At 42.9% G+C, this 16,331-nt stretch overlaps 1 protein-coding gene across 1 annotated transcript in view; it reads right to left on the reverse strand.

Moving 5' to 3' along the window:
- Positions 1–16,331, reverse strand: part of IRAG2 (inositol 1,4,5-triphosphate receptor associated 2) — a gene marked incomplete at both ends in the record, with an annotated part of 85,489 nt that overhangs the window by 25,979 nt on the left and 43,179 nt on the right. Inside the window, 2 exons of the mRNA XM_084256010.1 lie at positions 5,953–6,034; positions 6,988–7,135. Of these exons, the coding sequence (XP_084112136.1) occupies positions 5,953–6,034; positions 6,988–7,135 (230 nt within the window). The remainder of the gene's footprint in view (positions 1–5,952; positions 6,035–6,987; positions 7,136–16,331) is intronic.

Here is a 16,331-nt window from a genome sequence, read left to right on the forward strand (position 1 = left end):
AAGAACAGAGGGAGGAGGACCAAAGGAACTGGATGGAGTTGTGGATGCAGCAGGCACACCTGACACAGCGGGAGGCTGTGCACCTGACCATTGGACCTCCCAGGCCCACAGGTTCATTCATCCATGTGCCCCAAAAAGCAGAGGATAATTTCAACAACTGCATCACCAAGAGCCTACCCGATGCCACAGCAGGACTCTCTGCACATGCCAGAACAAGAAGGGAGTGCTCACTCTCTGCTGCCCAGAAAGACGAGACTACGCAGGTCCAGGCAGAGCTGCAAGGTTAGCCATGGAGTAGGCAGGGCCTGTGAGCAGCGTGGACCATGAACAAAAAACCTGCAGAGATGTGAGTGGTGAAACAACTTCCTCCATCTACAATCATTCAAGAGACTCGGTGTCCTCTGGGCCCCACGAGCTGATAAGGCCTGAAAGACATCGGGAGTGATTATTTTGCACCCTTTGAGCTTCCTGGAAATGTTCAAAAGGGACCCCAAGGAAAAGGAGGCCTTCCTATACATCAGCAAATGGAGAGACAGAACAGCGAGATGTGACCTCTTATATAGAACCTGCTTGGTTTGTCTTCATGGACTGGCTAGGCCAGAACTTTGCAGACACAGCTCTGTGTATGCAATTATGTGATCTATGTATGTGGATATATGTGGGTTTGAATCCTCCACAGAACTCTGCAACACAACAGTTGTTTCACAGGAGACACAAGCACATTCAGAGAGGTTAGGCCACTTGCCCAAGCTCACACAGCTAGCAACAGCCTGTCTCAATTCTAGGACTCCTTTAATTCCAAATCTATACCATATGCCTAAAAGTTCTAAGACTGCTGAGGAAATTTTCAAATAAATACAAAATTAGGCAGAATAGAGTTATTAATCTTTGTGCATCCGTTCTGCAATATCAACAACCAATCAACCAGTGCCAGTCTTGTTTCATCTCCACTGTCGCCCACAAAGCCCATGCCTGCATTGCCTGGAAACAAATCCCAGCATCCTTCCATGCATATTTCAGTTAGAATCTCTAAGAGATAAGGACCAGAAACATTTGATTTTCTTCTTTCATCTCTACATCAAAATAACCCAAATAAATGAAATTATTGAGTTTGTAAAGCAGCTCTATGTTACATCCCCAGAAGTGTCTCAAACTGGTACTCAAATTGTGTTAACCACAGGTGTTCTTTTCCAGAAATGAATCGTATTAGGACTTTTGTTCACTCAAACATCTTTTTAAAAATACTGATGTTTTGGGCCTCCCCGGTGGCGCAGCGGTTGAGCGCTGGGTTGCGAAGCTGCCCACAGCCTCTGCGGCACCGGTTCGATCCCCGGCTGTTCCCCGGCCACCGGAGGAGGGTCCCACATGATGCACAGACCTCTCCTGCCGCCCGCTGCTCCCCTCAGCAGTGTCCTTCGGTCCTTCTGCCTGCTCTGCTCCCCGCTCTGGATCTGGTGAATTCTCTCACCCTCCCGCGCTTCTGACTGTACCCAGTGCTTAAATAAACAAATAAATAAATAAATCTTTAAAAAAAATAAAAATACTGATGTTTTAAACAATTATAAATCAGAGACATGCTGCAGGTGAGGAGGAGGGAGAGGGATCAGAGGGAGGGAGGGAGGAGCACAGGGGACTGAGGTGATGGTGTACGGGTGCATTTGGGAAGGAAACTCTATGGGGACTACACCTGAGGGAGTGGGGAAGCAAATATTGTTTAAAAATGAACAATGATGTAAAAAATAAAAAATTAAAAAAATACTGATGTTTTATCTCACATTGGGCTTCCTAAAGAAAGTGCTAGAATAGAGCTTCCTCTGTGAATATGAACACAAGTCCACAGGAAAGGACAAGGTGGTCAGGTAAGCACAGTCTCATTCAGAGGCGACTCTCAGGGGGTTAAGTAGACCCTGCAGGGAGTGGAAAAGTAAGTAAACAGGCATTCAGCATATACAGTGGTGAGCTTCTGGACACCACATGCATGCAGAGTGCTAGATGCATGTTCATTAATGGCCCAGTAAAGTCATCCCCTGCCAAACTCAGACTCTAATGCAGGAATAAGCCTAAGAAAATGAAGAACTGCAAGGCAAGCAGAATACAGGCAACACGAAGAGACATCAGGGTCACTGAGATCTGAAAGAAGGGAGGGACCTTATATTTTCCTGAGTAGAATAGTTGAGAAATTAGGAAAATGAAGCTTGAAAAATAAGACTTTCCAGTTACACAGAGCTAGAACTTGGAAAAAACCCAATCTCTGGATTCAAATATGATTTCCATCCCCAAAAAGACAAGGGGTGCTTGACTGTCAGCATTTCTTGCTGCCACAGGAAAGATTTTACGGAACAGTTGGGTTTTGAAATATCCAATATAGTTGAGAAATGTTCTGGGCGGAGAAAATAGCTTCAGCAGGCCTGTGTAACACGTTCTGAGGATGCCTGTAGGGGCAGCCCCGAGGTGGTGCTGGGGAAGAAGGGAAGTCTGCTGTGGCCAGACTAAAGGGACTCAAAACCAGGTCAAGTTGTTTGTTATGAAGGAATTAAGGAAACATCATGATTTATGGGACAGTGGGATAAATGTGGATGACATTTTTATGATGTTCATCTCATGCTTCATTCTAATTTCCTGTACTCGCTGTCAATGAGAATGCAGAAAGAAGCATTTTCTAAGGAGAGCTTTCAATTTGCTGATGAGATGAACATGGGTGCATGAGGGAAGGACTCAAGTCTTGCTCACAGGGCGGGCAGGAACGTACTCAACCTGCAGGGAAGGGACTGCATGGATTCTTGGGGGAAGCAGGAATCTGGAAGGGGAACAATGGGGCCTGGTGGTTCCACTCCACACAGTGCAGTCCACAGACTAACTCCTGGGGACTGTAAAGGAGCTGGCACAGAGGAGAGCAGGGAAACCTTCCAGAAATCTAGACAATTACAGGAGTTTCTATTGCCATTCCTGTTGACTCCTATTTCTTTTTTTTTTTTTTTTAAGATTTATTTATTTATACAAGGACTGGGGAATAGGCCAGAGGCGTGGGAGGGTGAGAGAATTCACCAGAGACAGAGTGGGGAGCAGAACAGGCAGACAACCAAAAACACTGCTGAGGAGAGCAGCGGGCGAGACAGGAGAGGTCTGCTGTGCCATGTGGTTATCCCCCTGGCCAGCCAGGGAATTGAACCCATGCTGCAGAGGCTGCAGACAGCTCCACACTGCTGTGCTTAACCCGCTGCGCCACCGTGGAGGCGCAGGCTCCTATTTCTTTTTTTTTAATTTTTTTAAACAATATTTACCCCCCCACTCCCCTCAGGTGTAGTCCCCATAGAGTTTCCTTCCCCAGTGCACCCGTGCACCATCACCTCAGTCCACTGTGCTCCTCCCTCCCTCCCTCTGATCCCTCTCCCTCCGCCTCCCCTGCAGCATGTCTCTGATTTATAATTGTCCGTTTTTGCTTTGTTGTGTTTTATACTGTTATTATGTTTTTTTACACTGAAGTCTTATTTGGCTCCTATTTCTTAATGGAGGTCAAGACCACAGACCAAACAACTCAGTCATGCAGCTTAACGAGGGTTTCAGGAGGGCCTCTCAGATACACAAGCAGGACAGTTCTTAGCCAAAGAAACTTTCAAGGTAACGATGAGTGATTATTATTGTTGAAATGTCTAAATTCAGTGTGTTGATTGAAGTTATCAGAAGGCCTATTCTTTGAAGCTAGGTAAACCTGAATTTGAATGTCCGGTTTGTTACTGAGTAACTGAGTGACCTTGGGTAAGTTATTCAACCTCTCTGAACTTGAGTTGCTGCATCTGTGAAAAGCAGACAACACCTTCCATGCAAAGCTGTGGATGGCAGAGAGAGATGCTTCCCTGCGAAGCACCTGGCACACAACTGATGTTTGTTTATTTCCCATTCTGGGTGAAATCAGTGCCAGATAAAAGGGAAATTACTAATAATCAAACATCCTGTAGCCTTCCAGATGCAACTTCCTTTATTAAAAGAATTTTACAGGAACTGCTAATAGCAAAATAGACTCATTTCCTTTTTTTTTTCTATTTTTTTTGTAGTTACTTAATAAAATGGATACAAAGGAAGAGAAATGCCAGGTATATACTTTTAGAAGGCAGAAAGAGAACCACTCAGATAACTCAGTAATAAAAAGGAAAATAACTCCATTTTTAAGGCGGGCAAAAGATCTAGGTAAATATGTCTCCAAAGAAGATAGCTAATAGCCAACAAGCACATAAAAATATGTTCTGCATCATTTGTCATTAGGAAAATGCTTATCAAAACTCAATGTGGGGCCTCCCCGGTGGCGCAGCGGGTTGAGTGCTGTGCTGTGAAGCTGTCCACAGCTTCTGCAGCACAGGTTCAATTCCCGGCCGGCCAGGGAGAAACCCACATGGCATGACAGACTTCTCCTGCCTCACCCACTGCTCCCCTCAGCGGTGTCTTCAGTTCATCTGCCTGTTCTGCTCCCTGCTCTCTCTGGTGAATTCTCTCACCCTCCCACACATCTGAACTGTATCCCCATTCTTGTATAAATAAATAAATCATAAAAACACTCAATGTGGTACTTCACACTTACCGAGATGGTTATAATCAAAGAGGTAATGTGTTGACTAGGACATGGAGAAATTGGAATTCTCATACATGACCACTGGGAATATAAAATGGAATAGCTGCTTTGGAAACCCATTCAGCAGTTCCTCAAAATGTTAAACATAGAGTTAAAACAGGATATAGCAATTCCACACTTAGGTATACACCCCAAAGAGTTGAAAGCATGTGCTTGCACAAGACCTTATACACTAATATCCACAGCAGCATTATTCATAACAGCTAAAACCTAAAAAAAAAAACCCACATTCATCAACCAAACAACAGGTAAATAAAATGTGGTCTATGCATATACTGGAATATTATTCAGCCATAAAAAGGAGCACGGTACTGATGACATACTGTGTGTGGCATGGATGAACTTAAAAACTCAGTAGGACGTGCAAGTAGCCAGACACTAGAGCTATTATACTGTAAAACACTACTATGTGAGATGTCCAGAATAAGCAAATCTCCACAGACAGAAAATGCACTTGTGGTTGCCTAGGACTGGAGACTTGAGGAGAGGGGAAACAGGGATAGATTGCTAATGGGAATGAGCTTTCTTTGGGGGATCATCAAAATGTTCTAAAATTGTTTGTGGCGATAGTTACAGAACTTTGAATATATTTAAAAGTTTGATGGAAAAATTTATATCAAGGATCTGTAGTCACATGAATTGTCTCTCAATAAAGTTGTAAAGAACAACAGAAGAATGACAAATGGCCAGACTGCAGCCGAACCACCTGAGCCATATGACAGAGTTGATGACAGAGCACCGGCTCAGACTGCAGGCTGGGTAAGGCCTCTGGATAAGCTCTCTAACTGGGGGTGTGGGGGTGGGCAGAGGGGGGTTGCTCCATGATCTTTCTCAGTCAGTCAGCGTTAGTCTCTTCTTGGGTAGGGAAGAGCCATTGACACCTAACTGCCCTACTTTGTGGCTTTTTACAAAAGATCAGCACCTCAAAAGTGAGCTAGCCTTGACCCCAACCTTTAAGAGTATCAACAGGAATTGACAGGATTTGCATTTAAGTCTCAAACTAGGCCCCATCTCAGCGAAGATCAGCATTTCCACAGCATCTCCTTGGAGACATATACACACTTATGTACACGTTATCCTGGAGCATCTATTACATAAAGGGTAGAAAGCCCCCAAATGACTGGATTCCAATTTTCGGCCACCAAAGGTTGACATTTCTCAGCATCTGAGTTTTGTATTGTAAGACCTAGCCTGGCTGTAAGAGAATCGCGAATACTTAAAAAGAAAAAAAAACAAAAAAACAAAAACTCAAGAGCATGTACTAGTCATAGTAGAGGACCGGGGCATTGCTGTGCTAAAAATGAAATTGAAAGCGAATCAGTACTCACTTCCACGCTTGGGCCATTGTTCATGCTGATGCAGCCTGGGAGATCCATTCCTGGGTAGGGGCCACCAGTAGGTCGTGCGGAGCTGGCAACAGAGAGTAAGACTACTGACTCCAGCGCAGAAGGCTGTGCATTTCAGCAGACACCCAGTGTAACATGGTTCCCCTTTCCTGCCCCAGTTTTACCAAATTTCTGAAAGAGCAAGCCAACCTCCATGAGAGATTACAGACCATAGAGAACCTAGCGCAAAAGGAAAAAGAATTTGCAATTCAAAGTATTAACTTCCTCACCCTTTTTTTATAGAGAGGAAATTTCACTGGGGGTGGAGAGCTATGCACAAACTCCACTGACATTTCTGAACTTTTCCCAGGGGAGGTCAGTCACTTAGAAAAGCGAGTGAGCACAGATAAGCTGCAGAAAGGAAGGTGGGGGCCAGGGTGGGCTCCCAGAGGCTGCGACTTTTATGTAAAAGACTAGAAACACGATGGAAACCCATCTATGTTCACTTAGCAGAATTCAGGACATTCCTAAAAACTAGGCAGCATTTTAGGTGGGTTCATTTGTCTTTTACATTTTTTAATTTTTTTATTTATGCATGTAAGAGCTGGGGTGCAGACTAGAGGGGCAGGGGCTAAAAAGATTCACCAGAGACAGAGTGGGGAGCAGAACAGGAAGATCTGAAATACACTGCTGATGGGGGTAGCAGGAAGACAGGCAAGGTCTGCTGCGCCATGTGGGTAGCTCCCTGGGTGGGGATTGAACTCAAGTCGCAGTAGCTGGCGACAGCGTGCTAGGCCTGAGACTTAACCCACACACCACCAGGGAGGTCCCTGCCTTTTACACTTTAGGATGGGTATCATGACATTCACAGAAGCAAGGAAACAGTCCTTTAAGGAAACTAAAGACATGTCTTTGTTTCAAAATAGTCCATTTTTGGAAAGACAGAAAAGCTCCACATTTTCAGAACCTGAAAATCTAACTGATAAAAAGGAAGAGGCTGCCCATGAAGAATAAGAAAGTTTTGTCCTTCTAACTTACTTGTGTCTTCTTGTCACATCCAAAGCACCAACCTTTATTTTTCCATCTGTGGGCCCTTCACTTGAAACATGGGTGTGGCAGGATGTGCCAGGGGAAGGGGTCAGACCCAGTCTTGGAATTGCTGTCAGACTCTCCAGGTACAAGGCACCTATGATAGAACACAGAAGAATGAAAGATTTATTTCTAATTCAAACCATATACATTTCTTTCCCTCTTCAGACATGAGGCCCCTGAAAAAAGCAAGCCAACTCCATTCTATTAGCATTTTATTATAAACTTTCCTTGATGCCTAGGTGCATGGGATGGAAATGAGAAAATATTTTTAAAAAAAATGGCAGAAGAGGCTGTGAGGTGGGGATCAGGGTGCTGAAACCCCTTCCTACTGAGCAACTCCAGGGGTAGAGAGAGTTTTGCAAGGGTGGAACATTGAGTCTGCAAGTTGCCTGTTTTTGCAAATAAAGTTTTATGGGCACACAGCCAGGCCCATCTTCTGAGTCTTCAATGGCTGCCTTTTCCTGCAACAGCAAAGTTGAGCAGCTGTCACAGCAACCATATGGCCAGCAAAACATGAATTCTTGACTACTTGGCCCTTAACAGAAATTGTTTGGGTCCTCCTAACAGAGAAAGTATCAGCCATTGTGATTAAAACCCATCAAAGACTAGAGCAGGAAGCAGGAGCAGAAAATGACCCACCATTTTATAGAGGGAACCTGCCTTGTGAGGTGTTTTTCTGAGTTTAGGAAGCAGGACCTTTTAACAGAAAAAACAAAGGCCTTGGACTCCATTATGATTTTCCCTTCAAATCCTGCTGCTGCCACATACCAGTTGTGTGATGGTGGAGAAATCACTTAACATCTCTAGGCCTTGGTTAGCTCACATACATGGTGACCTATGACCTCAGGCAAATTACTAACTCACTCGCTGTTCCTCTCTTTAAAATGGAATCATGCTAGCATGTACCAAAGAGGGATATGCAGAGGATTCAATGAGTTAATGGCGATGTTAAAAGCCTAGCATCCAGGCAAAACTTTTTAAGTGTTGTTGCCCTTGTCATCTTATTATCACAATCATCATCTCTCGGAAGGCCTCACCCATTCTTGGACACCCTGGTTGGGTTGGTGGTATTCCTTTCTCAGGATGAAATGATTCACAGGTCACTCTATCTTCCTTTTACTCCATCCTAAATTCATTTTATTAATCATTCCACTTTGTTTTCCCTGTTTCAGAACCAGCCTTCATGTTTGCTTTCAGTCCCATGCAGGTTGTGACAAGATGTTCCTGCTTGGAGCCTTTCTTAAGACAGTGCTCCTCCTCCTTGGCCTGACACTGAGTGACCTGTGTGACACTCTGACCTACTCCCTGCACCAGACCTGCATGTGACTGTCTCCAGGCACAATGACGTGTGAGCTTGCCTCTTCTGCACACTCTCCAGGCCTCTGTGCTCTTGCTTGGGGTTTTCCCCTTCATGTCATACTTCCCAATTGGAATACGTTTTCCATACCTTGTGTTTTCCACATGCAACCCATCTTTCAAGGCCTGGTTAACTCTCATTTCCTCTATGGAGTCTTCCCTGAGCCCAGGTCTTATCTCCCCAATAATCTGTGGGCTGTTTCAGGATTTATTCTATACTATAACAACATGGTGACTTGCACAGAATAAGCACTCAAATAAAAACTGACAGGACTAAATTCAGGGATAAAGATCCATGTACTCAAAAATACTTCCAGTCTAAATGTAATTGTGATTAGTTATTTTCCATGTCAACAAGACCCCTCCCAACCCCAGCTGTGCCTGATCAGGGAGGAGAGGGTCTACCCACACTCGCCCAGCAGAGATGTGTACATCAGGGGTGTCCGACGGATTCTTGCTTCTTACCACTGTGTTTTTTAAATAGCAATACTACTTCTGAACAGAAAATCAAGTAGTATTAACTATCTAAAACAGCATAACATGTATATGTATATATATATATATATATATGTCATAGTCTATTCACTATCTCTCAAGGTACAGAGAATATCAGCAGTCTCGGATTACACCGTAAGAAAGTCAGAAAGAAAATGACACTGAATAAAAAACTTTCATAATTCTTAAAAATCACAGTTCAGTAATTTAACAGTATAATGTCACCAGTTCCCAATAAATCGACACCTTTATATTAACACAGAATTTAAGGGAAGAAGGGTGAAGAGCAGTTTAACTCTAATTCTTCATGATACTATAATAAAAAATTTTTAGATACTACTACTTTATAGGGTCTATCAGGATAATGCATTTGGGTGTGACAAAAACTAGCTACTCATTGCTTCATCGGATACTCAAACAAAAGGAGTATAGTTTAGATTTCTAAGAGTATTAATTGATACTGAAGTGAACTATCTATTTTGGCATAGTAGTTGACTCATAATTGTCATTTAAATAGTTTCAAAGAGTTTAAACTTAAACCAATTGTTCTCGAAGACATTGTTTAATTACATTTGTGCAGGATAAGGGGTGACAGTAAGGAAATCCCTCACCCAAACTGTTGTTATGAGAAAATGGTGAAGAATGATCCAAGACAGATGAGGAAAAGGTGGATGAGACCAAGCCCTCTGGAGTTAAGAGAAGACATGAAGCTGCCCCAGGATGGTAAAACCAGCCATTTCCTTATCTTGTATTTTACTTCAAGGCATGGGTTTCCAACTATAAACCTCTCATTGCATTTTCCCATCACTGATTCTAGGAATGAAACCCAAGGCCAGGAAACAAGAAAAGGAATGGTTTTGTCACTGAAATCTTTAGACAGAGGCCAAAGAAGCTCGTGGGAGTCCTGACTCAGAGCAGTGAAAATGGTATCTGTGAAACTTTCAAAACAGTATAACTGTGGCCTTGGTCCAAGAAACAGATACAAACCTATCACAGTTATATTATAATCGACAGTTTTATTGGTCTTCTTGAGTGGATTAAAGCATAATGAGACGTGGAGGTTTTCCCAGCTCAATGTATTCCAGGGGGCTGTTCAGGCACTCTGCCGAGCTCCATCTCCCACAGGGATAGTTTTTTTTTCCTGCTTACACAGATGTGCCTACATTATGCCTTAGAAACAGATACATGCAAATATCACTCGCTCCTCCTCCAGCCCTTTCCTGCAGGGGCTTGCTGTTGCTTATGTTCTTTCTTTATGAACAAAGAGTTTCACTAAGTGTCACAAAGAAAAAAAAATTACATTAAACCTTACCCTTGGAATCTTGAGATAACTGACAGGAAGAAGCTGAAAGTTTAATTCAGACAGGAGAAAAAAGAGACAGCAGCCATCAAAACCCATCCAAGAAGATGCATTCAACACTATGAGAAAGGAGGTGAAAAAATGGCCCTTTGCTCATAGACACAGTAAATTCTGCAATGCTGCCTCTTTGAATGGTGTATTAGGAGCCTCTCCAGCATGGGTTCTCCACCTTTTGTTTTGCTAAATACGTTCAGCACCTAAGGGATGCCCACCAGAGCATTTTCTTCTAAGCAAATTGTTTCATTTTTTTATGATTAAAAATATTCTATATTCTAAATTATGATTCTAAATTTCTATATTCTATGATTCTAAACTATGATTCTATATTCTAAATATTTTATGATTAAAAATATTCTATATTCTAAATTAGCTCAGAGCCTAACAGCGATGGACATTGCCCCAGAGTAAATGCACTAGCACAGAGGGTTTTGTCTGTTTTGCTTCTTTGTTTTATTTTATTTTATTTTATCTTAAACAGCAAGCCAGGGAGTCCTCCTTTAATTAACTTCTATAAAGGGAATTTATGACCAGCTTCACGTAATAAACTGGAACTCTCCTTTTCCTTAATTGATCTCATAAACTTTTTACAGTTTGCAGTTTGGGTCCTGACTGGTAAACATGGAAGGGCAGGGGAGGAAAGCCAGCTGAACGGGATCAGCCTGGCACACATAGAATCAACCTTGAGAGATTCAAGCAGATTGTCTCCTTGAAGACATGAACCCTACAATTATCCTATCTTAAAAAGACACAACGTTTAAATTTAAATTGGAGTATAAATGTTAAATTTAAGTTTAAATGTTTAAAAATTCTGTTTTAGCAGCATTAAGAAATGAAGCCCTGGACCTCCCCTGGTGGTGCAGCAGTTGAGCACTGGGCTGAGAGGCTTTCCACAGCCTCTGCAGCGCTGGTTAGATCCCTGGCCACTGGTGAGGGTCCCACATGGCGTGACAGACCTCTCCTGCCTCGCTGCAGCCCTCAGCAGTGCACTTCGTCAGTCTGCCTGTTCTGCTCCCCACTCTGGCTCTGGTGAATTTCTCTTACCCTCCCGTGCTTCTGACTGTAGCCAGTGCTTGTATAAAGAAATGAAACCCTGTCCTCCTTTTGACCTACATCTAAGAGACAGTCCCTCTAAACTCTTCCCATGAGGGAGTTACGAGCCCTGCATTCCCAGAACCCCAGCTTGGGAACGACCTTGAGGACACTGATGTGGAGGGGACTGAATGGATAATGGGTTAGTCATGGAGCTGAGACCAGACTCACAGGACAGTGATCAATTCACTACACATTCTCTGAAATTGAAATGAACTGTCTTTCTCCTCTTTTGCAACCTGCTTCCCAGCAACTTCCAAACACACATCTCTGGGATAATGGCAATGGGAAAGGACATCGATGAAACTCTGAAGTTACACAATAACATAGAACATTTTGATGACCCATCATCTTTGAAATAGAGCCAAGAACCACAAAATAGGCCCAAATCTCTTGAACAAGCAAAACAGATGCTGGTACCCAGGCCTTTCCACATGTGGCAAATCCTCACACTTGCACTCAGACAGTGGGCTCTGAATTTAAACAGAATTTTCACAAGCTTGACTGTTTTCTCAACCCACAGATGATTAAAAACAAAATTTAAATGAGGGTTGGAAGTGCTGCTAGATGGAGGCATATTAATAGCTGCCACAATTTTTTTTAATCACTAACGGCCAGGAAAATTACCAGCACATACTCTGATGTCCAAACCCATAGAAATCTGATGCTTATTTTGAAGTTCACCAGCTTATATGTCAACAGTCTGAATAAACTGAGCTGTGAAAATAAAGCTAAGATATGTGAAAAGGCATATATAACCTAATATTTTTCCAGAAAAAAATATAAAATTTTTTTTGTAAGAGCTTTTTTGTAAAAATGACTCATTTCTCAACTAAACTTGACCTACTGTTATAGACCAATCAGAAGAAAAAAGTACTTCTAATCTATTTAAATTTTCTTTGACTATTAATGTTTAGGCCCCTAGTAAAGTTTAAGTGTTAAAAAGTTCTCTGTGTTAACAACCTTAAGAAATGAGGTCCTGTCCTCCTTTTGACCCACATCTAAGCCAGAGTGACAAAGCTTTCTGCGTCTCTGAAGGCTGTGTGTCTCCAAACCACTTGTAATTGAATTTCCAAATTAAGCGTGTGTTTCAGAAGAAATACTGAGTTCATTTCAGACTGACTAAATGGCCCATCTGCTTTCCCACCAGGCAATCTTGGGCTTTAGAAATAGTCCATCTCAAAACATTCAAATTGTAAACCTTATTTCAACAGCTGTGTGATGTGTAGCAACTATTTCCATATGTTTCATAAGGCAAAACAAGCTGGCTTCTAACCCTAATTTGCATTTACCTTTGCATGTATCTCTATGTATTTGGACTTGGACTTGCAAGGTCTCTAGGACCTTCAGGTTTCCCATGGAAGCAAGCACAACTGCCACTGTGTCCCCGGCTGTTGCCATCTGTGATGGAGGATGGGACTAGGTGCCTTGGATACACTGTCTTTGAAGGAAGTTGGGACAAAGCCATTTTCCAAATGACTATGCAGTGAGGCCTTCAGACAAAGGTCCCAGAATTAATTGGCTGTTGAAAATCAAAATCTTAATATTAAAGCAATAGAATTGTCATCACTGGTGGTGACATTCATGAAATGATTCTACAAAAATGTGCGTTAGAATTAAAAGGTTGATGGAGGAAGGGTAAGAACAAAGAGAAGGAAGCACAGCGGTCTACAGTGGTAGAATATGGGTGAGTTGGTGGAGGGTGCACTACTAGGGGTAATATGTGATGGGGGAATCCCAATATTACCTCAGTTGAAAAAAAAATTCTACATAAAATTTTCAAAAAAATTTTAGTTTCATGAAAGTTACAGGACTGGAATAAAATAATTCATAATATATGTATCTGTTGAAGGACATGTATGCAAAATATGTGAACGAATCCAGCAAAGGGCCTCCCCGGTGGCACAGTGGGTTGAGCACAGCGTGTTGAATGCAGTGCTGTGAAGCTGTCCACAGCCTCTGCAGCGTGGGTTCAATTCCCAGCTCTTCAGGGAGAAACCCGCATGGCGCGGCAGACCTCTCCTGTCTCACCCGCTGCTCCCTCAGCAGTGCATTTCGGTCCAACTGCCTGTTCTGCTCCCCACTCTGACTCTGGTGAATTCTCTCATCCTCTCGTGCCTCTGGCCTGTACCCCAGTTCTTGTATAAAAATAAATCAATCTTAAAAAAAAAGCAATCATAAAAAAACTAGCAACAACAAATGCTGGCGAGGGCGTGGAGAAAAAGGAACTCTTCTGCACTGTTGGTGGGAGTGCAAACTGGTCCAGCCACTATGGAGAGCTGTGTGGAGATTTCTGGACCTACTAAACATAGAGCTTCCATATGATCCAGCAATTCCACTCCTAGGTATTTACCCAAAGGACACAGAAACATCAATTCCAAAGAGCACCTGCACCCCTATTTTATAGCAGCACTGTTTACAATAGCTAAGCTTTGGAATCAACCCAAATGCCCAAAAATAGATGACTGGATCAAGAAGATGTGGTACATATACACCATGGAATATTACTCAGCATTCAAAAAAGATAAACACATGCAATTTGCAGCAACATGGATGGCGCTGGAAGGGACCATGCTCAGCGACATAAGCCAGAAAGAAAAAGAAAAATACCGGATGGTCTCACTCATAGCAGGAATCTAGAAAACTTAAATAAGGGACCAGGAAAATGAATAACTATAAGAAAGTGAAAATCAGGGCCTCCCCGGTGGCGCAGCGGTTGAGCGCTGGGTTGCCAAGCTGCCCACAGCCTCTGCAGCGCCGGTTCGATACCCAGCTGCTCCCCGGCCACCAGAGGAGGGTCCCACATGGCGCGCAGACCTCTCCTGCCGCCCGCTGCTCCCCTCAGCAGTGTACTTTGGTCCTTCTGCCTGCTCTGCTCCCCGCTCTGGCTCTGGTGAATTCTCTCACCCCCCCCCCCCTGCGCTTCTGACTGTACCCAGTGCTTGTATAAATAAATAAATAAATCTTTAAAAAAAAAAAAAAAAAAAAGAAAGTGAAAATCAAAATCAACAAACAACTATGAACCAGAGACACTCTATGGGGGGTAGAGGGCGGGAGGGGAGGGATTGGGGTCAAAATAAGGGGGTTGCAATTGTATGGGGAATATAAAAATAAAATTTATTATATAAAAAAAGTTAACTAACAACTTAAAAAAAAAAAAAAAAGCAATCCAACAAGTCAATGACAAAAGTACAAGTAACCTATCTTGAAAATGGGCACGGTGAAAATCTAGAAAGCCCAGCCAGCAGAACAAATGAAAATCATATTAAATTCATTTACACGGTGAATAAAGTCATCTACAGGATGGAAACAGACACCAGCGGAACAGGCTGTGCCCTATGACCAAGCCCTGGCTACCATTCTGTATGTTATGTTTTTATTAGTGAACAAAGGCACACCACATTTTATGGGAAGAGAATGCTGAGGCTCAGCATGAGTTCATGAGAACACAGGCTTCACACCTAACCCCATGCTCTTTTTTTAAAAGATTTATTTATTTATGCATATAAGAGCTGGGGTACAGGCCAGAGATGCAGGGGGTGGGAGGATTCACCAGAGACAGAGTGGGGAACAGAACAGGCAGATTGACCAAAATACACTGCTGAGGGGAGCAGCGGGCAAGACAGGAGAGGTCTGCTGTGCCATGTGGGTTGCTCCCTGGCCCCCTGGGGATAGAACTCTTGCTGCAGAGGCTGTTGATTCCTTCATAGTGAGGTTCTTAACCCCTTGCGCCACCAGGGAGGCCCAACCCCATGCTCTCATTACGTTTTACATTGGCCTTCTGGACTACTTTATCCATACCTGCATTGCTCATTTGAGGAAACACAGATTCCTATGCCGGCGGAGCTGTCGGGCAGGCTGCCTTGGCTTGGCTTTTCTCTGGGGTCCTCCTTACCCCAATACCTTCTACCTCTATGTGTCTCAGTCACTTGCATCCTTCTCCTTGGTCATTTCCCACATGCATCCTGATGCTCAGGAGGTGCAGCGCTCATCCTGCATCCATTCTCCAAGCCTTGGGCTGTGGTCCCTGCACACTGCCTGCCCTCCCTCCATGTATGAACAGCAGCCAGAAGAGAGTTTCCACCAAGCTCATCTAGCGAAAGTCTTTTCTAAACTGTGAAGTTCATATCCAGATACTATGTGCAAATGTTCTCAGTAATTACAATCTGCAGACTTCTCAGGAACTTTCCCTAAGGAAACACAGGTGGTTCCCAAAGATAATTGCTTTATTACTTATCTAAATGAAGATTTCAAGTGAGAGCCAAAAGAGGGTGAATACTAAAGGGCACTTTGGATTAATCAATTAGTCTATGATTCCTGTACGTACATTCACCCAACATGTTTGAATGCATGCCTTGTTTTAGCAGCTTTGTTTGCTTTTGAAATCAAACATCTATTTATCTATGTAATTTTGTCTTTTAAAACAAGATACTTAGATACCTATAAAGGCAAAAAGACAAAGGAGAAAATATCCAAGTATCTATTCACGAAATTTAGCAGTTTCTACTGGTCCAGGTCATGGAGGCCAGTGTGTGTGAGAATTCTCTCATAGATCAGTCCGGTCCCAGTAGCACTGGGACACTTGAATACTATTATTTATTCAACTTCAAATTCACGGTTTCTAATCAGATGCCATTAACAGCATCCTGATTCAGTTTGTGGGCACTGTCAGTGAAGAGACCATTTGGGAAGAATAGCTGCATCCCCAATTTGTAATGAGAGGCAGCAGAAAACAATCAATCCACTTAATGGATATATTAAGCTAACCAGAAAGATTCATGAGAAACAAAGGAACATAAATATTTTTATTTTCTGACTCAGAATTCAAATGCCTGATTCAGAATCCCAGCAGCATGTGGTGGCAGCAGTGGTGAGCATGTGTGAGGGTGTGTTTCTGTGATAACTGTCCTACCTCATTGCCATTTGTTCAGAGTCTAATCTGGCAAATCTATTATCTAGAACATTTGAAAACACATGCTGAAAACTTCCC

This window comes from Talpa europaea (genome assembly GCF_964194135.1).
Source record: "Talpa europaea genome assembly, chromosome: 15".
Classification (NCBI taxonomy): domain Eukaryota; kingdom Metazoa; phylum Chordata; class Mammalia; order Eulipotyphla; family Talpidae; genus Talpa; species Talpa europaea.